A 27,595-nucleotide genomic window follows, 5' to 3' on the forward strand; every position below is an offset into this window, starting at 1 on the left:
TTTCAGGGGTTTTCGATACGTATCACTTCTTTATATGGGCTTCCGCCGGAAAACTTCCCCTGGAAAACCCCGCCCAGCCGTCAGTCAGCGGGAGACGCTAGAGCTTGCTAACAGCTTATCACGCCACTCAGCTTTGTTTAATTTCAAAAGTCAACAATGGCACAACAAGAAGTGTGTTTTTGGATGTAAGGAGAAGACATCCAGCCTTATGGAAACAATGGATATAGTTTATTATCCGGATTAGCAGCGGAGTTTTGCGTGTGTGTGTTTGATGCGGTGGATTTTCATGACGAGTTACACGCGGTAAGTAAGACTTCTGTATTATGTTGGAAATAGGCGCGTGTATATTATATAAATGACACGAACATGTAGTGAATCATAAGTTAAAACAGTGTTGTATAGTGTTGCATGACTCGTACTCGCTCCTCCCGTGTTATAACTCCTCCTTCTTCATTTTTTCGTACGTTATCGGAAAGATTCGGTAAAGCTAATCTTTCTTTTATAAATCTGATTAAACTAAAGACTCTTCAGAGATATAAAGGATGTCATACTACTCCATAGGTACTCCAGATTAATATCAGAAATGCAGAAACAGCGTGTGTTACGTGAGCTTTAAAAACGATCTGATATAGTGTTTATAGTAGTTGGTTGCACTAAGTTTACTATTTTGGGCAGAACCTCCTTTGCAAACCCTCCATTTACCCGAATTAAAAATCACTTTCACTTTGAAAATAATGCGCTGTCACGTTAAAACCAGCTGTTAGTTTACATAAGACTTCGTCTACCTTCATTTACACTGCAGCGCAACCCCGGGGTTATCAAACTAAAACAGGGTCCGCAGTGTTTATGAACAACTTCGGTTATGAGGGTTGAAAACTGTGGCGTAGTCTAAATGTTACATTAATGTAAACATGGCCTAAAGCTACTGTAACTTTGTTTGATCAACAAAAAAACATATTTTTTGGCCACTTGATCTGCTCATAAAATTAAAGCAAAACACCACCGTTTTCAAAATTTTACTATATTCTTTCCTCAACTTGTATGAATTAATACATACCTATCTTTTTTTAATGCGTGCACTTAATCTTTGTACAGCGTGTTGTGAATGTGTTAGCATTTAGCCTAGCCCCATTCATTCCTTAGGATCCATACAGGGATGAATTTGAAGCCACCAAACACTTCCATGTTTTCCCTATTTAAAGACTGTTACATGAGTAGTTACACAAGTAAGTATGGTGGTACAAAATAAAACGTGGCGATTATTTTTAAGCAGATAAAAAATTTGAACTATATTGTATAGTGGAAGAGCACTAAAGGGCTCGTTATAGTCATGCGTAGGTCCTACGGCATAGCCGCGACGGCGTAGGTTCCGCGTCGGTTTTCATTGATACTTTTGCGTCGTCCTCCGCGTCGACGTGCAAACACATGCGGAAACCGCTGGTAGGCAGTATCCACGCGTGTAACCACAGTAGCAGTGCGACCGTCAGAGAAGCAGCAGCTTGGCAAGTTAACCCACAAACGAAGAAGAAACAGCAACTTGTTGTGTATGTTTTGAGAAGAACAGCAATGATGGAAGTAAATAAACAGTGACTTTTGTTGCAGTTTGAGTTAAATCGCTCCTCAAGTTGGCTCATCTTTTTTTTCACCGTCACAAACGGAAATACCTCTGACGCAGTTTACCTGACGGGAGGGGTTCTGGTGGACCTATCATAGCGCTTGCGGTCCGCGTAGATCTGACACGCTGTTAAAATTTTTGCGAGGTGCTCGTCAGGCTACGCAGAGCTACGCACAGGCTACAGATAGCCTACACCAGGGGTCGGCAACAGGCGGCCCGCGGGCCAAAAGTGGCCCGCCAGTAATATTTTCTGGCCCGTCGGATTAATTTGAAATTCGTTTTTTTTTTTTTATCACACTTTTTTATTTTAAAATAACAGTTTACAAAAATGGCCCCGTGTATCATTCCTTCATTCGTTTTTTCAAATCAAAACCAAAAAAAAGAAAGAAAGAAAAACGACTTGCTTTTCTATTATTTATTTCCTGAACTAAAATCAAACGACTCGTTTTCTGAATGTGCGCTCAGATCAAAAATAACAAAAATGAATGAAAACGGGTTCGGACGAATTTTAATTGAACACCTTAGCAGACATATACCAATGAAATAAATTTAAACAGATCAGGTACTAACAGATTACATTTTAATAAGGGTTTTAATAAGGGTTTGAATAGAAACCTTTCCGGTAAGTCTCATTCGCTTACAGTCCGACTTCTGAACTTTTTACATTATTATTAATTCGCGTATAACACACTTACAAATAATATGTATTACCTGATAAAAAAATATTTGCGTCGTGGACAAGTTGCCACCGGCTCGCAAGAATGTCCTGAAAAAAATGCGTATAATAGCTAGTTTAATCTTAACCGGCCGCTCTTTCTCGTTCTCTTTCTCTACCAGCGCATCCGCGATCATAACTGTCATTAGATTTTGAACATACTTCTAAAACACAATCAATCAAATAATTGCAGAGGTTTGACTTAATGAATCATTTGCAAATTTACCTCGTAAATCATGTCAATGCGTCACGCGTAAAGACGTTTAACTCCGTGACATTGCAAATTACTGAAAAGTAATTGCAGGCATTTAGAAACCACTACACAAAATATGATAAAATAAACTCTTTTACTGCAGTAATATTTTAACTATTACACTTTTAATGTAGATTTTAAAGGAATCTACTGTTCTGTTCTGTTACTTGAACTTGGGGCTCGAGCCCGACCTTAGGTTCGACAGCAAGTCAAGTTCGTTTACCGTTAATTATTAAGACTAAATGGGCAGGTAAATTCGTTAAAAAATGAAAGTAATCCGCCAAAATACGGTTTTACATGTCTATTAAAATAAAGCCATTATTAATTTTCCTAACGCATAGTTCTTTGATCTTTACCTCCTTTTAAAAATAAATTTGGCAAAGGAGGATTTTCAGCAATTTGTTTGAACAGCAACTCTGCAACCAATGGTTTCGGTTTGAGTGAGAGGCTTTGTCCTATTTAATTTATTATTTATATTTCATTATTTTTTCTGTGACATTTTTTCTCTGCTAACAATACAATGTTAAAATAATATTTATATTGGCATGAACACAATTTTTGTATAACATTTATAATTGTTATAGAGACATTGAATTTGAGATTCTGGGAACGAGATCTAACGTTAAGTTTTGCGGACCCGTCAGGTCGGGAAATAAAGCGGGTGAACACAGAGTGTATTTTAAGCGGTTTACTGAATAGAACCTTGTCGGAGCTGGACAAAAAGCGGAGACCTCCTTAAACCTTAGGTGTGTATGTGTGTGTCCCGGATAAATATTAATAAAAAAAGGAATACAGTTCAAAAGTCGGACTGTAAGAGTCTTTCATGAGAGCATAAATGCCTGTAATGTTACCACTAATAGTACTTGATCTGTTTAAAATGATTTCATTTATATATTATGCCTATAAAGGTGTTAAATAAAAAAATTGTCTAATCCAGTAATTAATTTTTTATCTGAGCACACAATCAGAAAACCCGTGGTGGTTAATTTTTTCATTTTTGTTTTTAATTTAAAAAACGATTGAAGGAATGATACACAGACCCATAACCATGTTTTTAGCCATTTTTAATGCCGTCTTTCGTATTTTAAATAGGAAATAAAGACAATGTTTCTTGACAAAAGATCAGATAGCCTATACTAGGCTAATTCAAAATAAGACGTTAGTGTGCCAACAGCAGTTGGCCCGCCATCTACTGGCTAAAAAAAATTTTGGCCCGCGGCCAAAGTTACTTGCCGACCCCTGGCCTACACCGTAGCTACGGCGTAGAACCTACGCACGACTACAAATCGGGCTTTAGTTTGCAGCACTTTAACCTCAGCACGCAGTAACATCATCACTCCTGACTACTCCCCCTCTCGCTCAAACTTCCGTCAATATTACTGCGCCGAGGTCGAAGTGCTGCAAACTAAGTGCTCTTCTGCCATACAATATAGTTCTCATTTTTTATCTGCTTAAAAAATTGCCACGTTTATTTTGTGCCACCATACTTACTCGTGTAACTACTCATGTAACAGTCTTTAAATAGGGAAAACATGAAAGTGTTTGGTAGCTTCTAAATTCATCCATGTTTGGATCCTAAGGAATGAATGGGGCTAAGCTAAATGCTAACACATTCACAACGTGCTCTACAAAGATTAAGTGTACGCATTGAAGAAAGATAGTGTGTAGGTGTGTATTAATTTATCCAAGTTGAGGTATAAACATAGTAAAATTTTGAAAAACTGTGTGGTTTTCCTTTAAAGTGTCACATTCTAGGAGAAGACTAAGGATAAATACATGATGTTAGAAATTTCATATTCAGCAGAGCCAGAAAATGTCTAGTATTGTGGTGTTCTAAGCTGTCACAGTTATTCAATGAGAGTTTGATGAGCTTGTGATCTTTCTGTGTCAGGCAAACACAGTGGGATCCACCCAGCTGGGATGGGACTACAGAAGAGGCCAATCTAGAACACGAGGCTGAAATGGACCTTGGGACTCCCACATATGATGAAAATCCTTCAAAGGTATTCATCAGTTCTTGACACTTATAAAGGCTGTATCATGGGTCGCCCTTGATCTTTTAACACAAGTTATGTTATGTGAAATCCTTTATATTTTTAATGCTGAGTAAGCTCATGTCAACAATTAAAACCAAAGTGAACTTTAATGCTCCAAATCTCATATTTTAATTATGAAACTTGACCCTGGATTTCACAGACAGAGTAACGTTTATGAAACTGCAGAAATGAATCAACTTGTGCTGACATCGCAACCATGAGAACATTCAAGTAGGGCTGATAAATAGGAGTTTTAAAAAGCGTATGGATTTTCCCCAGTGGTCATTGTCACCATATCATTGAGGTCATTGTTTAAATAAACCAACAATACAAACATATGGTTCTGAAGATGCCACAAGCACCCTAGAGTTCACTTTAGTGCACGAATGTTGAGTCCTAAACCGGCCCTGCCTCTGTGGATAATTGAAGATGTTGATCCAAGCATCCAGGATGGAATGGTTCACAGCTGGGGCTCATCCACATCGAGAAAAGTTATTTGGAGTTAGGAGGGAAACGCTTAGATCACTTAACATTTGCTTCGGTTTTGTAGGCGTCAGTTTAGACTTCTAAGACAAATCATCTGGCACAAATAAACGAGGTACGACCAGAGTAAACCCAAAAACAAAAGCAGGCTACAGTAAACATGTAATCTCACAGTCCGTAACCATCTCGAAACTGTCGTTCAGTGCACATCTCTCCTTATTTCTCTGTCTCCCCCTCTCTCTCTCTTTCTTTCTCTCTCTGTCTCTTCAGCGTGTGCTGGTGTTTTCTCTGGCTCTCTTTGATGCTAATGAAACCCAGCTGTTGAAACTGCATTCATTTATGTGTGGTTTCTTGTTTTGAAGTTGAACTCTGCGCAATCTCTTTTGTCTTCTCTGCAAATCCCTCTCCCTTCCCATTTCATTTTAACTTCCACTTGAGTAAAAAACATTCCACCAATGTTACAGGAAAGTTTGATTGTCTGTATTTTAGCATGTGTTTGTACTGTTTTGGCTTGAACATTTCTATTTGGAGCTCTGGGATCACGAGTAACGACAGTCTTGGCATTAATTCTTGATTTTCATCTAATGGCACCCTGGGAATTCCAGTTTGAAGTCTAGCAGGATTTCATCTCTGAAATATGAAGAAAAGAAAGATAAAAAAGTGTTTGGATTTGATTTATGTTACGTATGAAGTGTGGGAATTCATCAGTGGGTTTTTATTTGAAATACAGTTCTCTACGAAGACGGCCGAGGCCGACACGTCCAGCGAGCTGGCCAAAAAAAGCAAAGAAGTCTTCCGCAAGGAGGTGAACTTTTAGATTCTCTCTGGGTTTTACCGATTGATTATATCAGTAGCTCTTGTGCGTCTGGCTCGTCTAACCGTTCAATTTATTCTCGTCTCTTTTAGATGTCACAGTTCATTGTGCAATGCCTTAATCCATATCGCAAGCCAGACTGCAAGCTGGGCCGCATCAGTAACACGGAGGACTTCAAACATCTTGCTAGGAAGGTAACGTGTGTGTTTATCTTGTATGACAATGAATTCTTGAAGTACTTTATGCAAACAAACTAAGTTTTTTAATTCATTTCATCTTTACCACTACTAGATGGACTGGTCAGACATTTGCCTTTTGCTGGTGTTGTGAACATAGTGTTTTAAAGACAAATTCTGTTTTATTCCATATGTGATCCTGGACCACAAAACCAGTCATAATAATAAGATTTCCATTATTGTATGCTTTGTTAGGATATGACAATATTTGGCTGAGATGCAATTATTTGAAAATCTATAATCTGAGGTTGCAAAAAAAATCTAAATATTGAGAAAATCACCTTTAAAGTTGTCCAAATGAAATTAGCAACAATATTATTAATGATTAATAAATAAAAAATTATTTACAGTTGAAAATTTACAAAATAACTTCATGGAACATGATCTTTACTTAATATCCAAATGTTTTTTGGCATAAAAATTTTTTTGACCGCCATCAGCTGTAAAATGTTTTGGTCCTGCTCGATTTTCGTTGACTTCGTGTAAAATAATGGAAAGTTATTCATAAGATCCCCTGGGGTCAATGTTTTAGCAAGACACTTGTAAGCAAGAAGTTTGATGATGTCCTGTGAAAACAAGCACAGTGCCTCTCGCGTAAATTATTTGATTTTGATGGCTTCGTTTCTTTCCCGTCACAGAAAACCAATGCCATCAAAAGTATTTTGTTTTTGTTTGTTTGTTGATCACGAAGTACAAAGTAGATGAGAACAACTAGGATTCTGTGTGTATTCAAAGCACCGCCATTGTTGTTTACAATGCGTGGAATGGTGCGCTGTGATTGGTTAAGCGAATTTATTGCATTCTGCAGAAAAGGAGGAGTGCCGTTTATCACGTTTTGGAAAAAAGGGAGAAAGATGACAGAATAACACAGTGGATATCGGATTTTGCGTAGAATTAAGAATTTACTTTTTAATACTGACCTGATACAAAACTGATTTTTTTTAAATGGCGTTTATCGCATTTTGGAACCAAACTCTTCAAATATACCCGTGCTTCTTGGACTAAACTATATATAGACCACAAAACCATTCATCTGAACCCTAACCCTGTATTTTCATCTGTGTGCCCCTGCAGCTGACTCACGGGGTGATGAACAAGGAACTGAAATCTTGCAAGAACCCCGAAGATCTGGAATGCAATGAGAATGTCAAACACAAGACCAAGGAATACATCAAGAAGTACATGCAGAAGTTTGGCTCCGTGTACCGGCCCAAGGAAGACACGGAGCTGGACTAATGTCCCGAAGCAAATCCAGGAACCTCCTTGCAGTCGCCGGCTCTGAGCAGCTGGCCCGAACAGTTTTCGAAACATCAGACAGGACGGCACCAGAGCGAGTCCTGTTGTTTTTTCCATTGTCTTTCTGAACACGTCCTAGATGCTGCTCTGGCGCGAGCTGTCCCGCACGGAGACGGATTTACAACGAGACGTGCCTCGAAGGAAACGGCCGCGGTATGAAATGCAGAGGACACACACATCAAGGGTGCTACTAGACAAACTTTGTCACAGATTTCATGATATTTTTAGTCTTCTTAAAAACATCTCAAAATGATCTATAAGGCAGATGCACTCGCGTTGTAGAGGAGGATCATCTTGAACTCTTCTTCATGAAAAAACATTAGATGGACCATTTAAATGCTTTACACCTCTTGCCACCCCACTCTGTTACTGTAGATTTTATTTAAGGGCTTTGCTAGTCCAACTCCTTTCTGATATCAATCAAGGCTGATGAAGAAAACAAAGAAGTTCTGGCTTGGCAGTCACGACACATGCTAAGGATTAGTCGCAAATGTGAGCCAATGGATGAGCCTGTATTCACTTTCTCAACAACCTATCATCATCTGCATGGACTCACACCCCGCTCAGCATTGTTTTTACGCTTTTAAGACATGGAGTTACATTGAATGGTGCAGGTCTGTGGTCTAACCCCATCTGATCTGGTCTTGTTTCTCCTCAAAGTTATGTAGCAAGAAGATTTTATCGAGGTCTTTCACACTGTTTTTACATTAACGTTTTTATATTCGCATCGCAAAGGCAAATGTGAAGCCTTCCGGGCAACTTGTAGCTTGTTTTGGTGTAAGGATCAGGTTAACTGTCCCATAAGCTCTACCCATTAATCAACTCATCCCATAATCGTTACCATGCATTAAATCTGTTCCCAATACGTGTATTATATTGCTTTATATGTGAATATATTGAGAGCTAGTTTTTGAGACCATTAGCAGAGACTTTGTAAAAAGACTGTGGGGTTCTACTGTTTCTCATGTAAATATGTGTAATTATACCAAACCGGAATAATGGGATTAGAAGGATGTGCTCCGTCCTCGTAAGTGTGACTCCGATGATCCTACATCAAGCAGAATTCCACACGCTCCCACTGCTCCGAATGTTGGGTTGGGTTTTAATAGTGGGGGTGTCATTAACTTTTTCCTTGCTGAAAGACTTTGGATTGTTTTATATGGACATAAAGGAGTCTCACCCCACTCCACTGTAAGTACTGTGCAAGCACATTGTCATACTGAGTGTAAAAACATTTTAAGGTAAAATAAACTGTTTTCTAAAAACAAGTCTTGTTTGTTGTGTTGGTCTACCAATACCCAACGGTTAAAAGCTGTTTAATAAAGAGCACGGTTAAATCCAGTTTGGGACAGCTGCGTTACCCAAAATAATAGCCTGCTGCTGATTGGCTAATATTTCCTCTGCACATGCAGCCTCAATGACATCATCTATTAACGTAATCCTTTATCCTTTGGAATTGCGTACTTGCATGTATTAAGGAGTCGTTGGATTTCATGAAGGCCTCAAACTTCCTGTTTATAAAGAGAGCCACTGCCACCACAGCAGGGATCTGGTTTCGGTAAAGCATCGTATAAATGTGCTGCACAGACACTGCCAGGGCTCAGACTCTACATGGTGCCCTAATAGTCATCCCGTTCCCCTCACCCTACCCCTTCTCCATGTTTAGCAGAGCTCCCAGGCCCAGGGCATTTTACCGCGCAGCTCCAGACCGCAGTTAAGCAGCACCGTCTGGAATACGTGACAGCACGCAGAGCCGCCCAAGTCCCTACAAACCCTCTGCTTTCACTTAACATAGCAGTCACAGAAATCATTAGCAGATTTAGTGAGAGAGGATGCAGGGTAATGGACTCAAACATTCAGTGACAGAAGATCTTATTCTCTTCTTTACTGGTCGGATTTTAAGGAGTCTTTGATGGCATTGAACTTTGCCCTTCAACCTCCAAGGTTTCACTTGAAAGTTTTGTCCTCGGTTCTCAATTAAATTGAATATGACTTCATTCGTTTTTCCTTTTGAAGAGCAAAGGGGTTTTAAGACGTAACTTTTTAAAGGAAATCAAATTTAATTTAGTTTTGACTATAGTGAAATTAAATTTTCAATGTTGTCGAAATTTCTAAGACATGACTTTCATCATGACCACAGTAAGATGTACAGAAGAGAGCGTTGACAAACAAATCACTCTGTAGTGAGCACTTTTTATTAAATCTGAAAATTCTGACTGCCAACAAAATGTGACATTATTTTGGCTGACATAAACATCCTGTGGTTTTGTTTTGCCAGGTTAAACGAGGCAGTCATTGACATGGCTCAACAACTTCATCTTTTGCTACGGTCGAAGCAAACTAGTTTTTGAACAGGTCTTCCTTAAGTGGACAGGAAAGGCAAAAACAAACAACAAATGTGACCATGGTAGCCAGGACCACAAAAAATAAGGGTCAATTTTTGGCTGAGATGCAGCTATTTGAAAATCTTGAATCTTGAGGGTGCAAAAAATCAAAATATTGATAAAAATCTTCTTTAAAGGGGACATTTCACTACACTTTTTAAAGATGTAAATTAAATATTTGGTGTCCCCAGAGTATGTATGTGAAGTTTTAGCTCAAAATATCATATAGATAATTTATTATAACATGTTAAAATTGCCGCTTTGTAGGTGTGAGCACAAATGTGCCGTTTTTGGGCGTGTACTTTAAAATGCAAATGAGCTGATCTCTGCACTAAATGGCATTGCCATGGTTTTATCCCCTTCTGACATCACAATTTCAATGACCTATTTTTTCACATGCTTGCAGAGAATGGTTTACCAAAACTAAGTTACTGGGTTGATCTTTTTCACATTTTCTAGATTGATAGAAGCACCGGGGACCCAATTATAGCACTTAAACATGGAAAAAGTCAGATCTTCATGGGTGGGGGGGGAGTTAAAGCTATTTTATGCATTCATTTAATCTTATTTCTTTTATGGGCAAGTTTAGCACAGGAAGTCCAGTGTAAGTGCTTATATGGGCACTTGGACCAGAATGGTACACCCACACATCTACCAAGGGGTCACATGAATCAGAGAAGTGTGTTGTTTGTGAGGGAAATTTATGCTTGTGCAGCTTCCCATTGGTAACAATATAGTTTGTTTATCTGGGGTAGCAGCGGAGTTGTGCGTGTGTTTGTTTGTTTAACGCTGGATTTCATTGAAATGGGGCGGTCCAAACTGGGTCAAGAGTAGCAGGCGGTAAGTAAAATGCATCATATGTTTGATTTATACGAAATCGGTGCGTAAGTGCATATAATGTAAACAACACAAACATGTAGTGATTCATAAGTTATCCAGAGATAATGGATCTCATTCACTAAGCATGCATATGCACAAATTTGTTCGTTAAATGTGCGGACATTTTAACTTAAAAATCATGATTCAACAAAAACTTTCATTACAGGTTTTATCGTAGTTTTGTCCAACTCCATTGACTTGTATTAGATGTGCTGTGAGGTACAGTATTACTCCGCGCCGGGAACTTCGTTTCTATTCTTGCAATTGGCAAAGGCGGATTATCGCCACCAACTGGCCTGGAGCTTTTATTACTCAAGCTGTCATCGGAAGAATATACGTGTGTGAGGCGTTTGGAAAAATAGGTCTACAAGTTTACAACGAATGCTAAAACACCTGTTGGAAGGCATCTTTTGCAGCGATTTTTGTGTGAGCATATCAGTGAACACCCCTGACCACTTGGTGAGTTTCACGTCTTTGTAAACGAAAGTTTAATGCATTTTAGGAAGGATTGTTCCTGTGCACCTATACACCCATTGTAGATTCTCGGGTGTCCAAATTTCAGTCAAAACCGTTCTATTTCATTATAAACAATCTGAAAACAGGGCTTTACGTGTAAAATACCAAACTTGTCCTTTACGAAACAAAAGTTATGGTACGGTTGATGTCAAGGTTAATAGTTGGTCAGAAATATGTTGTTTAATTGCGAATAGATAGGACTTTAGTGTTGCATGACTGAAATAACTGCAAACATGGCTGTCTTCTGGTGCGACTTCCCTAAAAGGACTGTGCTACTACTTTGTTCACACAATGTATTATTTATTTTATTTAAAAATACAAAGATAACTATAAACTATATTTCATGAATAAAAAGAACAAACATAAGTGATAGATGCACAACATCAACGTTACGAACATGAAAAGCATCTCGGCACGGAAACCATCAAGTCTCACCCAGAACTCCCAGCCCTAAAATACACAACTTACATTAAAATACATACAATGTTGGACAAACCAGCGAAGCACAAACCTGAGCAATGAAAGAAAAGGCACCAGAGAGGTGCATAAGCTGGGTGGGCTTCTTTTGCTTTTAGGTTGCATTGTTGGTTAAAGTGCAAACCAGGCACTTGTGGGATATATGCAGTATGTGAACACTTACAGTATGACAGACATGTCTAATGTCAATGCATTAAATAACAAAACGGCAAACAAAGTGGCACATTAGACCTTTTCTCACTTTTAGTTTGGACTTCAACACAATTAGTTTTAACTAATAGGTCTCAAGGTCATTTGCTAGTAAATCTATGTAGTTTGTTCTCCTCATATAACCAAGTTAACACGGGTACAGTTCATATGACCTATAGGCATAAAACAACCAACCAAAATTCTGAATCATTTCCTCGTGTTGTTACAAACCTGTATGAGTTTCTTTATTCTATCGAACACAAAAGAAGATATTTTGATAAATGATGGTACCAATTGACTTCCATAGTATTTGTTTTTCCTACTATGGATGTCAATTATCTTCATTAAACTATCCCTTTCCTTGTATAGCTCTATTAGTGGTTTTCCTATCTGGAAATGATTAAACGCTGTAATGCTGCCATTGCCATTGTTGCTGTGCATTTCATACTGTACATGTTGTGTGTTGACTATTGTTCAAATGGCAGAAGCGCTCAAATATAAATACATAACCACATCTCTCACACACAATGATCCACAAAAATGTAAAACTCATCCGAGCATCCACAAAGCTCACGAACGGCGGAGTATGAACCGCAGAATCAGCACAAAATACTGAGAAATAAAAAGGTTCAGCGTGGATGAGTGTCTTGAGACACTACAAAGAGGATAATATGAAGCATACACTGTTTATGAATATAGGAGTCTTGAGCAGAAATTATGGGGGCGAGGAATATCTCCAAAAAAAGAAAATTCATAAGGGACATGTTCATATGCGATGGTAATATCCAATTCTGATCTTCAAAGTCTTACTGCATGGCGTTGCAGATTTCTCACTCTTCATCTGTAAATATACAGCGTCTCTTTCACTTTTAAAAACAGATTCAAGTTTTCAGACCACTGACACTCCTTGAGTGGGTGCGGTGAGTACAGTGATGATATCCGGTCGCTCGATGCGGGTGAGGGCGGAGCAGAGAAGGCCCAGCGTGGAGCCTTCCTGTTGGGCCCAGTCAGTCAACAGCGTGTGGATGGGGTCCTGGCCCCGCCCGAAGACATCCACGCGGTCCTGTTCGTAACCAAGCGTGGCGGCCAGCTGCCTCCAGCTCCGACTGCCCCCCTCCGCGAGGACTCGCTCTACCTCCTCCTGCCTCTGCGGGGGCAGGTTTACGTAAAGCCGCGTGTCCTGTTTGCTGTCCCGTTTACTGCCTGTGAAAATATAAGAAAGAGAACAAAAATTACTTATCAGTCACTTAAAGGTGCAGTGTGTATTTTTTAGAAGGATCTCTTGGCAGAAATGCAATATAATATACATAACTATATTATTAGGGGTGTATAAAGACCTTTCATAATGAACCGTTATGCTTTTATTACCTTAGAACGAGACCTTTTTATCTACATACACAGAGGTTCCCCTTACATGGAAGTCGCCATTTTGTGTCGCCATTTTTCTACAGAAGCCCTTAACGGACAATTTTTTTACTAAGTTGTCTCAGACGATGACATGTTTGTCCAGTGGCAGCTACCGTAGCTTCTCTATTTGTTTCAAAAGCGAGGGGTGAGCAGTGAACTAAGCCGTTGGTTGCAATTCGCAATCTTACCACTAGATGCTGCTAAAATGTACACACTGCACCTTTAACAAATGCCAAAGTTTGCTAACTAACTTGCATACATTTTTAAGTGTAGCTTGATTAGCTTTTGGTGGCATTATGTGTGAATTTCAAATTTTGTTTTGTACCTTTGCTGGGCTGGCCGTCCTGCAGGCTGTGAGAGTCCAGGAACACACCGCTATCGCTGTGTAATTTCTCTCCTTCCCCGGCATTATTCAGCTCTGCGACCCGAGCCTTCACCAGGGCTTGTTTCTGTTGCCAGGACTTCCAGCTGAATGCACACATACACATCACATTGAGTTCAGCATTCTTACCGCAACAATGACATTTCACACTTTATCCTGTACCTAATCTTTAATATATTATCCCAAACTATTTGAGAGACACATTGGACCTTTTTCATTCAACAGGGGTGTTCAACTTCATGCGATGGTGCTGTGCGGACCGATCAGCGTATGATATCAAACAGAGACATACAGAGCAAGCGTGCCGCACAAGCCCTGAAAAGTAAAGCCAAAAGGTCTCGATCGCCCCCCAGTAACTGGTCCCAGTATAGGTCATAAACCCCGCCTCCCACATGTTATTCATTGGGACTTGAGATCAACTAAACAATTTAATTACACTTCAATTATCTTTTTTCCGAAGCTGGTTTCTGTCATTTACTGTAGTTTTTATCACGCTGATGTAAATTCAAGTGTTTGTTTTTAAAATACGTTTGTTTTAGTTAGTTATTTAATGCTATAAAAACCGAGGTGTCGCGTCATGATTGACAGCTGTGATATCATGTGATATGCGCATTCTGCGAGGGCGGGGCCTTGATGTCATGGCTTTACTTCCTGCTAACTACTGTGCAGGACTGGTCCCGAAATCATTACGGCGCAGACTCAAGACCCAAGATGTCAGAGCCGTATCAGGACACTGACGGCTTCAATTTTCACCATTGGAAGAGACAGAATGGGCGTCGTCCATCTTTTTTAAAAATATTGTTTTGAAAGAAAATTCTAATTTAAAGACTTTCTTTTCACCCAGCATACAAAATAAAATGTATTGTGTCCAGTTAAAAAATTGTCGAAAATGTCTGAAAAAAAACACACTTTAGTGTTGCAATGGCAAAACCGCCAATGTGAAACCATGGTATTTTTTGCTTATGGTTATCGTTCCGCCAAAATCTCATACCGGCCCATGCCTAATTAGTAGCGCAAAAGGTCAAGGTCATGGCTTTACTATCTCACCATTTGTAGGCGACGTAGAGCAGGAGACCAAGCACCACTGCAGCGAGTACAGACACATAGATCAGGATGTTATTGCTGCCTCCTTGTTCCTGTGGTATTAGTCGAGGGGCTCCGGACCCTGGAGCTGGGCTGCTCCTGTTATCTGTTTCATCACCCAGAGTCGGCCATCGAGGACCATCAGAACCAGACGGCCGGGACAGGATGTTGAGGTCTCTTACTGCAATAAGAGATTTAACAGGGAAGATAAATGATTTGAATTGACATCTTGCGCCTTTTTTACATATACAATACTTTTGTGTGCTGGGTTGAGAATTAAGGGAAGTTTTCTTTCAAAAATTCAATACCTATGAGTGTTAATGCATCAAAATGTAAATTGAGATATCTTATTACAATGCCCTAGTGGTTTTTCTTAGACAGCAGTTAAATGAGACGCAAGTGGAGCTTTTTTTAGGTTAATCCTCAGATGTATCTCCTCTCAAATCTCATGTGTCTCCTCTAGAGTTTTAGAAGGGAAACAGATTCCAAATTTGGAAAATCTCCGAAATTTTTATATGAATTAAAGCACCAAATTCTTCCAAACAATGTTATCCACATTCATTTTATATCTCTAAACTCCTAGTGTACGTCAACAGTTGTCTCATTTCTTTCTGTATTTATTTCACCTAAGGATTTCAATTACATTCATCTCCTCATTAGTACTGCCAGGACATTTGAAGTACACACAAGGACACGCTAAAGCATTTAAACACCTCCACTGCAAAAAACACACGTGCCCTCCAACCTCGACATGAAACCCACATCTGACATACATCTGCTATAAGGCTGATTAACACATCATCAGTGGCCACAGGCACAAGTCGTAATGTTGAAAAGTGTGGCACGGTCGAGAGAATTCATTGCCTGCACCCCGTGTCCTGTAATAGATCCTGCATATCACCCCACACACAGATACATCCATGCTGTCCACCCTCTCTCTTTCACAAACCACAGGCTGTCCGTTCAGATCAAACACTCGCTGTGGTTGCTTTGTGACCCGTCCAGGTCAACCGACCCCACTGGTGACTACACCCTGCAGGGAACAGTGGGCAACGCGAGATGCGACCCACTGGCCAGTTGGTTAACCTTCAAACAGATTTAACACACCTCAACAAGGCTATGATTGTCTAGCTGGACCAAACAAACATTAACCAGCATGAAAAATTACTGTTTTTATGTCTTTTTTTATATTTTAATGTCCTAGTTTTTGTTAATATGAAACATTTGATATCTTAGTTGATATCTAAGTTTTCCAGGGAACTACTAGGGTTGTGCAATATATCAAAATAACTGTAATACCGCAATATGCATGCCACAATAGTTTGCGATAAATGTATGATTATAATACTTCAAAAGGTTAAGTATAGTCTGTGTTTTAGGAAAGAGATTAGCACGTAAATGTTAAAGCGATACTAGCTTTACACAGCATGTATGATAAGTGCTGGGAAAGATTAATCGCATACAAAATAAAAGTGATTTTTGGCATAATATATATATATATATGTGTGTGCTGTGTGTAATTATTATGTATATATAAATACACATACATTCATGTATGTATTTAAGAAACATTTACATGTGTATATATATATATATATTATATATTTATTTATATTTTTATATATTCTATATAAATAAATAAAAAATTATATATAAATAAAAAATCTGAAATAAATATATGTATGTATGTGTGGTTAAATATACATAATAATTACACACAGTACACACATATATTATGCACTTTTATTTTGTATGCGATTAATCGCGATTAATCTTTGCCCAGCACTAGAAAAAAACACCAGGGGCCTCATTTATAAAATGCTTCTTAGAAACCATCCTACATTTGATCTTACGATCATTTATCAAAAATGCGTACGTGTGATTCATAAACCGAACATTTGCGCAGAAAACGCACCTACCCCTTACTTTCAGATGTGAGATTTATAAATCGCAAATGATCTTAAACTTGTGTGCAGCTGAGCAGTTTCAGATCTCTGCCTTTAAACGATGCCTAATTAATGCTATAGACATATAAAAGAGCCCTTGTCATTGTTAAAACACAATTTCGAGCAGCAAGATAGCTTATATTGACAAAAACCTCCAGTAATCGGACAAGCAAAAGTGCGTACGTCTGCTCAGACACTGACGTGGCGCTAAGCACTTTTCCACGTCAAAGACATTTTTTATAAATATGGACTTTGCCGTGGATTTTTGCGTACGCACACTTGACGATCAAATCTGTTCGTAGGCACGCTTCATGAATGATGCCCCAGATCATCTCACGCCCCCTAGTTTGAGAACCAATGCCATAAAGACACATGTGACGTGCAATGCAATTGTAATTGTGCACTTTGTGGATTTTTTCGGCAGCGTTTTCATTTTGCTTATTGGATTTTACATAGAGTATTAATGTATCATATATTCTTTATCAAGTTATCGCAAATGTACCTTAAGGGGGGTCGCACACCGGATGCGCAGCGCCGTTCGGAAAAAATCTCGAACACATTGTTTTCTATGCGTATACGCACACCGGCACCAACAGCTGGCGCCTGTCCACGGTGCCCAGCTACGACGCAGGAAGTTGCTCAAATCCACAGAGCGCCACTCACATAGTTTAACATTAAATAACATCATATTTGTCCCAAATCATTAACGTTTTACGTTGGCAGCTAATGTATATTTTGCATTTTGAAGTAGACGCTATCTGACTAAGCTTGCGCTATTTAATGTGCACTTCTGGTTCTACAATACCTCCGAGTTGTCCTAGACGCGACTCAACGGGGCGCTGAGCTGCGCGTCCGCTGTGTGACCCCCTTTAGTCTCTACTTAAATACTGAAGGACATATTGAATCAGATTAGGCTCATCTGGTCTCCATGATGGACTGTGTTATGTGCATTTAAAGATGAGAAGAACATCTAAAACCAAAGTAGGTCCTGTATTTTCTCAAATGCAGTAAAACGTGAGAACTGTCTGTGTTTAAGCACATTGGCTCTTTCTGGTTGAACACAGGTGTCTGCCACATGTTAACAGTCTAACCATACGCATAGTTACACACATATATCGTAGACTAAGAGATGTATGGTTTGTACCAAGGTTTCCTGGGAAATTACATTTCATTTTTCTCTCTGCCTGGCTTTAAGTTAACCTAACTTTGTATAGTGTAGCTCAGCTAGTACGAGTCTTGCATTAACAGCATAAAGGTCATCAGTTCGATTCCTAGAGAATGTAGATGTGTTGCTTAAATGTATCTAAGTTGTTTTGGATGTTTTGTGACCATGCCTGTGAAAACCCAGCTAAAATCTTTATGGTTTTCTACATAAAATCGTCCTACATAATGTAAGAAACATTCAGTGAAAATAACCTTGAAATCTTTAATATTGACTTAAGATTGTAAAGTCAAACTTTGATGCTCCTTAGAATAATAAGTATTACAAAATAATATATATATATATATATATATATATTATTATAAATATATATATATTAATTATATATATACTCACCCATACAGAGGGTGTCAGAGTCAGGTTGGCAGGGTCTGAGCTCCACCTCGTCTTCACTACAGCGTGAACAAGGCACACAGGGTTTCCTGTCGCTTTTCTCTTTGGAGTAAGTCCCTGGCTTGCACCGCTCACATACAGTATCTCCCAGCGGACTACAGGGCCGAGCCGCTCCACTTCCAGGACCGCACAGCCCGCAAGACGCACACAGCCCGCTTGTACCGTTAATTCCCCGCCGCAGGAAGAAATGCTCGCCACAGTCGCACTGGGTATCCTGGATTGGCGTGCAACGTGCCAATTCAGGAATGGCTGTGGGGCAACGGGCGCACAACCGGCAAGGTGAAAGACCCTCGGAGTCGGAAAAGGAAACACCTACGAGTGATGTAAAGTTATATTTATCATTAATAAAGAAGCACAGCTATAAAAATAAGTGAAGTAAACCCAAAATTGTTTAGGTTTGGAAATGCTCACCATCTTGACACGGTTGGCATTTAGTGTCTTCACGGCCACAGCTGCTTACCAAGCCAGTGCCCGCAGCACACATGCTACAACATTCTCCTGTTTTTCTAAACTGCTCACTGGCACAAGCCTCGCTGATAGCCACCTGAATAAACATAAGCAGACATCAATGTAACATACCAAAGATAAACAAAATACTGGCAATTTGTAGCTTGCTCCTGCTGAAAAAAGCAGCTTAGACCACCATAGATTTCCAAACTGATCCAAGCTAACATTAGTGGTTATTACTGAGATGCACCAATGCACAAAATTCTGTGCCAATACTGATATTAAATTACTTACAATGACATCTTTCCATATTGATGTACTGTAAAAGTTCATTTAAAACTACAATTCATATCAACTTTCTTGACTAGCAAGGAGTTGCTATAAAATATAAAAAATAAAGTTGAAATAACAAGCTAATTCAACTTCATTTTTCAAGTTACAACAACTGAATAAAAATAAGTTTGAATCACTTGTAAATTCAAGTTGAAAAGTGCAACAAAGAATTGTTTACAGTGTATTTTTTATGTTTTGTTTAAATGATTATGTTGTGAAATCCTAGAAGTGCTGAGTGTACAAACTGTGTTATGAATTATGTTGTCATCGGCATCCAATTTAAAATATTTGCACAATATGAGTTCTGATGCGTTTTTATGCCCCATTTCAATGTCAGGATAATCTGCCCTGATCATCGACTGTTTTTAAACAAAGAATTGCTTTTATCTGCCGATAACGTTTATAGTTGGATCAACTTAAAAAATTAAGTTTTTTCCATTTGTATGTTTAGGTGAAAAGTGAAAAAACTAAGTTGAAACTACTTAAATTTTTAGGTGTACCAATTGAAGTAATTTTTAAAGTTTTCCAACTTTTAACTTTTTACAGTGTAGTTACATTTTATTTACCAATAAAAGAAAATTACCAGATGAAGGTTCAATAACAGGTTGTAATAACAATAAATGTAAAATATTGAGAACTTTAAAACAGCAAATTGGCTATTAAATTATAAAAAAATATTATTTACTTAAAATCTCAGGGGAAACTTCAAGTAAATAATGTAAGTCAAGGGGGCACAACTGACTAAATATTTAAAACCCATGACTTACAGTACTAAAGGGGTCATATTATGAAAATTATTTAAGATGTAAAATAAGTCTTTGTTGTTCCTAGAGTACATATGTGAAGTTTTAGCTCAAAATATCATATAGATAATTTATTATAGCATGTTAAAGAGGCCACTTTGTAGGCCTGAACAAAAATGTGCTGTTTTTGGGTGTGTCCTCTAAAATGCAAATGAGCTGATGAAATGCAAATACTGATCACAATAATGGTGGTTTGTTGAAATTGAAACTTAATTGTGACGTCAATTATTTTTTGTCTCTCTTTCTCTCTGCACTAAATGACAGTGCTGTGGTTGGATAGTTCAGATTAAGGGGTGGTATTATTGTAACCGGATCTGCTACCTGCGTCACAAAACAGGCAAATTTTGAACAACCTATTTTTTCACATGCTTGCAAAGAATGGTTTACCAAAACTAAGTTACTGGATTGTTCTTTTCCATGTTTTCTCGGTTGATAGAATCACTGGGGACCCAATTATAGCACTTAAACATGGAAAAAGCCAGATTTTCATGATATGTCCCCTTTAAGTCTTATTTTATATTCAAATACATCAAAATTAAGTACCAATTAATCTGCCAATGGGGTAAGAACTTTTTGTACTTTTTGTAATTAAGTACTTAATTCATGTTTATTTTTTTTATTTAACATACTTAATTTTGTTTTCGACTTGTCATTTTGCTTTTCAAGTAAATGTATCCCAGATGAAGTATTTTGAGATTTTTGTACTGGAAAACCAGACAAAAATACTACGTAAGGAGGAATCACTTTTTTGCAGTGTATGCATAGCCATGTTGTTTATCAACAACAAATGGTCTTACTAATCTGGTAGCCCTAGGGATTCTTGCTGGTTAAGATTACCACCATACCAGTATCACAAGCAGGGGATCAACATTCAATACACAACATAACGCTGATTTTCAAACAGAAGTGAGTCGAAAATATTTGTCATTTTTAATATTTGAAATCTATCAAAAACCTAACAAAAGACATAACACGATAAACACCTACTAATACTACACCAAAGGATTACATAAAGGAATTTCTGGGATGAAAACAAGACCCTACAGTATAAACACGCACTATAAAGATTACAGGTAAACATTTATAAAGTACTAAACAACAAATGCCTGATAAATGACAAATTTTGGATTCGTGTCAAGAGAAGGAACTTTGTGAAAACTATAATTTTAAAGATAACTTTTAAAGATATCATGTAGTTCAGCCTGTAAAAAAGGTTACAGGAACATAATGTTCTCTCCATCTAAACACACACACACACAACTCCCTGTAATTTTTCATTAAACTTAGGCATTTCAATTGTGCTGCGTTTCCCGTGAGAGCCAGAGGTGAGATAACTTGTGACTTTTACACTAGAGTTTGAGTCATGCCCATGCACCGAAATAACAAGAAGAGAATAATAACAAAAAGTACTTAAAAAATACTTTATATTCCCAATATGTGTATCTGCTGCATCCATTTCAAACAGATGCACCAGTACGGTGGGAAGACCACTGCGGTTGGAGACCTCAGGGAAGGGTGTGATGGGGTTGGGCTGGTGTGTGCATGTCTGTCTGTTTGGCTAAGAGAGAAGTCTTTGATGCCCCCCCAGCTCTGCAGGTGTGATAAAGGAGGTCAGTTCCACGGCATCTTAAACATGCATATGTTTGGGAAAATTGCCCCTCACACACCCCCTCTACTTCACAACTGCCCCCTGGGGCTCTGACAAGAGCCAACAGATGCCTGTAGATGTAAACCTCCTCTAAAGAGGGAAAGCAAACCCACACGACCGCTCTGATGTCTCTCTGATCTCTGTTAGGACAAGAACGCATGTGTAAACCTGTCGAACGAGTACACACACTTATAATCTTATAAAAAAAACACAAATACGCGTTTGTACACACCTGCCCACGGGGCAAAAAAAACTCACTTTTTAAGCCAGTTAGACACACCAGAAAATTTGAAAGGTTTTAAAGGCAAAGGGGAGAGGTTAAGTAACCAGGTTTAATAATCTGCAACTAAAACTGCAATTGATTGAGCACTAATTTAAATAAATGTCATCCTGTCTGTCAAATCCAGGCTAAAGTCACATAATCTAATTATGAGCATCCAAGTTTGAATTTAATCTTTCACTCAGTCAATAATAAAGATATCAAGGTTATATTTTCACAGAATGGTCTTTACATTATGTAGGATGATTTTATGTACACTGTAAAAGTAGATTTGTTGGTTCAACTTAAAAAAAGCTTGTTACTTAAAATAACTTAAAAATGTTAGTTGACTCAAAAAAGGTGAGTGTAAAACTAATATTTTTCCGTTGAATTAACTCTTACAATTTTAAGACAACCAGGTAACTTACTTTTTAAGTTAAACCAACTTTTTTTACAGTGAAACAAAACAGTAAACCACAAAAAATTACTTTGGGTTTTTACAGACATAGGGTCACATAAGAAAAAAATTAAATCACTAAAGAAAATCATTCTGCTTTATTTTCTTTTCTAATGCAAAAATCAACATGAATGTAAAAAAGTTAAATATTTGGTATGACACGGAAAAAAAATTTATTCCCACACTGTAAGAATATGCAGCCTTTTTGTAATTATTTTTTATTTTTTATTGCTGGGCAAAGTTTAATCGCGATTAATCACATACAAAATAATATATATATATATATATATATATATATATATATATATATATATATATATATATATATATATATAATTTATTATATTAATTTTTATTTATATATAATTTTTTACATTTATATATAATATAGAATATAAATAAATATATATATATATATATATATATATATATATATATATATATATATATATATATATATATATATTCTTTTTTATATATGAATTTTAAAAATTATATATAAATAAACAATTTTTATAATTAATATATGTATGTGTGATTTTATGCAAAAATTTACTTTTATTTTGTATGCGATTAATCGCGATTAATCTTTTCCCAGCACTAATATTTTTATGTTACTTTAAAAAATTAAGTTAAACAATTTCAACTTGATTTTATAAGTAATGTTAACTTATCACAAGCCAAAACTTAAAACAGTGGGTTGAATTGACTTGAAAACCAAGTTGTTTTCTTCCTGCTGCATTTATTTTTTACAGTGCAGTTTAAAGTTTAAAAAAAAGTTTTTTGAAAAATCGGATTCACTGCAGAGAATTAGGGATGCACCGATACCACTTTTTTGGAATACGAGTACGAGTACTTGCATTTCAGTACTTGCCGATACCGATACCGAGTACTTAATAAAAAAACATGATTTAAATTTACAGGTAACAGCTTTAGTCATATAATTTAACAAAAAAACAAAGGACTAGTTTTCCAGTTTGTTGTAAACTCTGCCTCTTTGGACAACACAAGAGGCATTAACCCCTTACACGCCGCTCAAACATAGACATTTCTCAGACCGTGGTATCGATTCCAGGTATCGGGGGGACTTTTAACGAGTACGAGTACTTTAGAAAATGTGGTATCGAGGCCGATACCCGATACCAGTATCGGTGCATCCCTACAGAGAATTGTACTGAGAATCGTAAAATAAATGATTGTAACCCTCAAAAATATTACACAAACATCTTCAATTGAGAAAAAAATGATGGAAGAGATATCTTTGTAGCTAACTTGGCTGTGCATTGCATTCAACGCAAAGGTCAGGGCGTTTGATTCCAGAGAACACATTACAAATAAAGATAAAATAGCTTGAATGCGATGTAATTTAAAAATGCATTAAATATAAGGTACTTAGCCAGTTCTTAGCCCAATAGTAGGCTTTACTGAGGGAGAGAGAGAGAGAGAGAGAGAGAGAGAGAGAGAGAGAGAGAGCGAGAGAGAGAGAGAGAGAGAGAGAGAGAGAGAGAGAGAGAGAGAGAGAGAGAGAGAGAGAGAGAGAGAGAGCGAGAGAGCGAGAGAGAGAGATGAGCAGCACCATTGGAATTTTCTTTGTCAGTTTCCTAATATGGTGTTTAATACTTTCCTAACCCACAGAGGGCTGTAAGAGGAAGGAACTTCACATCCTCACTGACAATTTTTCACCATCTAATTTGCTCGTCAGTCTTGAGTAAATGGCATGAACAAAGTGCAGACATCACCTATAAACATCTGGAAGTGCAGGAGTGTAGAGTACTGTGAAGAGAGCTCATTTACTACATACACTTTCAGTCTCTGTGATGAATTCACGTAATGCTGAGGGATTAGTAACACATATGAAAGAAGCCAATTCACACAAAACACCTTTGATCTACACCCCCCCCCCACACACACACGCACACAGAGAGGTAAAGTCAAACCGGATATCATAGCTGCTTTCTATTGAGCACCTATTTTACTAGAGACCAACAAAGGATTTTTTATTTGGCCATCCAAGTTACTTAGTATCTCAGTCGAAAACTTTCAAATACAATTTTTACACACCTAGATAACATTTTTCCATTGGGTGCTTTTTAACACAGATCTTAGTTGTGTTTAATTTATGTATCGATTGTTTCTTCTAAAACTTTCTTAGAAACCGAAATCCGTTTAGAAATCTTTAGAGAAAACTTAACAACTTTTTCTGATGTTGAGATCTCTTCTGAAACTCCAGAGATAACATGTGCGAAATTACCGGCGTCTTTCTCAGGAGAAGCACATTGCTGTCTAGAAATAACAAGCAAGTTATTGAGGAGATCTAGTTTCACTTTCCCTATGGGTGTATATCAATATAAACATTTAAAAAGTTGGTTCAACTTAAAAAAGAAAGTTAACTGGTTGCCTTAAAATTTTGAGTTTATTCAACGTAAACAACAATTTTCACCCCACTTTTTGTGAGTTATCTAAGATTTTTAATTTACACTAATTTATTTTAAGGCAACCATGTAACTTACTTTTTTAAGTTGAACCAACAAATATTATTTTTTCCAGTGTAACACTGTATGTTATACATACATGCACATGCAAACACACACGTTTGATCTTTCTTAAAGCTAATATTGTAGGATATGATATACGGGCACATGTGTGCTACCCATGAGTGTGTTTTGTAAGAGTAGTCTGAATGATGGGAACATGAAAAGAGACACAAGCCCCAGGAGACAACAATGATTGACCCTTCACCCCCACCAAACCAAACATACAACCACAGACATCCACTGAGGTACGGCTACCACTGATATCTTATCTCAGTGTGGCCAACAGTATCCGAAAACTTACAATACCACACCGTACGCATAGACATGTCACACAAAACTCACATCTGGACCCTTTTTTTAAACACCACGCTAGACCTGGCTGAGGGTCTGCGAAACTTCAAGATCATTTACAGCGGTGTCAGTTAGCAGATAGATACAGTGAGCTGCCCTATCAAAACCAGTGGGGAGAAATAAAAAGGTTGGGAGTTCAAGAGGAAACCGCCGTTTTGCCCCCGTAGACACAACTAAAGTGATGTGGCTAAATGGAAAGTCAAATTACTGAGTTGCAAATTCAACCCCCTTGCTTTCCACATACCGACAGAAAATGAGCATAATTACAACGGGCCGGATATCACGGGCCCCAGCAGTACTTAAAACTGTGGTCGCCTATCAACCAACATACTTTGGGAGGGGACGGGGTCTAGTCCTATCCCCCCACGTGTTCAAACGGACCTTTTGAACACACCAGGAGATATGGATCTGGGGAACAACCGTCCCCTATTCAAAACCACTGACTTAAAAATAGACAAAATCATCAGGCCTAAATGTTTACCGCTTTGGTTTATGTTATTTGGTAACACTATATCTGGACCAAACAAAGCGCATGTTCTGTGATTAAGTGTTTTTATATTTAGAGTTTGGTTTAACATGAGTCAATTCATAGAAATTTGGCTCTGCATCTCTCTAACACAACTTATAATTTGGAAAAGATGACAAAATGGAGACAAAAGGTGTTGGTAAATAAATACAAGATTGTAAAAATGCATAAATACTTATATGTGCATGAAAAGTATTTACTATATACTTTAAAATTTAAAACTCTTAGATACTAGTGTTTTTGTACCTTACTATAGTAAATATTAAAGTATAAAACTATAGCTTATCAATGCACTGTAGTATATACTACGTTACATAAATACTACTGTATACATAAACAAAGTGCAGTATGCTATACTACAATTTACTATAGTAAATACTAAAGTATACGACAGTATTTTTTCTGTGGGTGTGTAATAAAATGCAATAAAGTAAAGCTGTGCAGGTCCTAAGAGGAAAAAGGGTGTTCCTTTCCTGTCTTTAATTACTTAGTTATGCTTGGCAATGCACTATCTATTAGAAGCGTATTACAAACACTATCTTATTAACACAACATAAAGCAATTACTGAATTTTATAACTATTTTTAATTAATTAAACTTCATTTAATTTAATAAAATGTCAATTGGAAACATTTATCTTGTGTAGACATTATAAAGAAAAAAAAAATCCGTTCAGAACACCAGAAACCCGAACTGAAACTATTACAAGTCACGAATCGCTAACTTGCACTAAACTAATGTAAACAAGTATAGTAACTTACCTTTAGTGCCAGGAAACAGAAACAGAGCTGAAGTGCTGCCATCCTTCTCTTCATGTTTTCCCTCACTGATGGATTCAGTAAACGAGTCTTTGTGCCGCTCAAAACCCAACGCAAACCGCACGGATGCTCATAAACATACCGCTTACATTACAGTTTAAAACATCTTCGGCAAGTAGGCCTACTTTGCACCTCTTCTGTGAATCTGACCACTGGTTTCTTTCACCACAGTTTGTTTTTTATCGATGGAAAAACTCGTGTGATGAATAGCGATGTAAGTGTAAATCCCCGTATGTGCTTGAGCTTTCCTCTGCTGTCTCGCCACAGTCAGTGTAAGCTACTCTTGTTAGTGTCGCTCCATCACTCAACTGATGTGTGCTCACGAGCAGCTGTTCACTAAATAGCTTGTGATGAAGGGGATGGACATAAACCCCAAGATACCCCCCCCCCCCAATACACACACAGTGCGATTGGACAGATAGTATTGGAGGAATTCACATTAGAAATTGCTGTATTGCTATGACTATATGAGCAGAGATTTGAATTTTTACATTTTTGCATTTGTTTATTTTTTTTACGTAGTTTTTGACTTTCATTCACTCTATTTTTATGAGTTTTACGAATTACTTTTAAAATAAGAAAAAAATGAACAAAATTTTATTCATAATATAATATTACAAGTATATACTTTTATTTTTTATTCTATTTAATTATTTATCTACAGTACCTCATTTTAATATCACTATGGTCTTTGTTGTTTTGATAAGCCTATTGTAGGCTATATTTTTATGTGACATCATCAGTTGTTTTATGTATAATACTGTAACTAAACAAAACTGAACTGATATTGAAAATGATTATAAAATATTGCACCCTTTGAAAGAAAATCTGTTATGTATTATTCACAGTACAGTTGTAATTACAGTGTTTTTTTTGATGTCGGCTATATGGTCACCGTGGTAAATGACTGGACTATAAGCATAGATTAAACAGGCAACTGTAGGATTTGAGTTCGAGATAAAAAGGGACACAACAGTGGCTAACCGTCTTCAGATCAGAGGGATTTCTGAGCCAAGTCGTAAAACTCAGCATGGGCTTGCAGACTTCATAGAGCAACAAATGGAGACTTCCCTCCATACAATGATAACAGTTT

The 27,595-nt window shown here is 37.6% G+C and overlaps 2 protein-coding genes across 2 annotated transcripts in view; one reads left to right on the top strand and one right to left on the bottom strand.

The window, feature by feature from the left end:
• Positions 1-8,710, top strand: part of setd2 (SET domain containing 2, histone lysine methyltransferase) — a 32,492-nt gene extending 23,782 nt beyond the window's left edge. The window contains exons 19-22 of the mRNA XM_073811639.1: positions 4,475-4,586; positions 5,833-5,907; positions 6,009-6,110; positions 7,227-8,710. Coding sequence (XP_073667740.1) covers positions 4,475-4,586; positions 5,833-5,907; positions 6,009-6,110; positions 7,227-7,388 — 451 coding nt within the window. The 3' untranslated portion in view covers positions 7,389-8,710. The remainder of the gene's footprint in view (positions 1-4,474; positions 4,587-5,832; positions 5,908-6,008; positions 6,111-7,226) is intronic.
• A 2,796-nt stretch (positions 8,711-11,506) lies between these two features.
• On the bottom strand, positions 11,507-26,829 carry nradd (neurotrophin receptor associated death domain). The gene is made up of 6 exons (XM_065245984.2): positions 26,446-26,829; positions 18,738-18,870; positions 18,270-18,638; positions 14,730-14,946; positions 13,626-13,768; positions 11,507-13,096 (listed from the first exon to the last, which is right to left on the bottom strand). The coding sequence occupies exons 1-6, from the start codon at positions 26,497-26,499 to the stop codon at positions 12,783-12,785; spliced, it is 1,230 nt and encodes a 409-aa protein (XP_065102056.2). The 5' UTR covers positions 26,500-26,829; the 3' UTR covers positions 11,507-12,782.
• Between the last annotated feature and the right edge of the window lie 766 nt (positions 26,830-27,595).

The sequence above is a fragment of the Paramisgurnus dabryanus genome, chromosome 13 (assembly GCF_030506205.2).
Source record: "Paramisgurnus dabryanus chromosome 13, PD_genome_1.1, whole genome shotgun sequence".
Taxonomy (NCBI): Eukaryota; Metazoa; Chordata; class Actinopteri; order Cypriniformes; family Cobitidae; genus Paramisgurnus; species Paramisgurnus dabryanus.

What these genes read in the sequence shown, in the direction of transcription:
- nradd (XM_065245984.2), bottom strand. Translation starts at nt 26,499, where the DNA reads ATGAAGAGAAGGATGGCAGCACTTCAGCTCTGTTTCTGTTTCCTGGCA. An exon ending in ATGCCAACCGTGTCAAGATG is followed by an intron (nt 18,639 to 18,737) that starts GTGAGCATTTCC and finishes CATCACTCGTAG; the next exon opens with GTGTTTCCTTTTCCGACTCC. An exon ending in CTCTACGTCGCCTACAAATG is followed by an intron (nt 13,769 to 14,729) that starts GTGAGATAGTAA and finishes GTGTGCATTCAG; the next exon opens with CTGGAAGTCCTGGCAACAGA.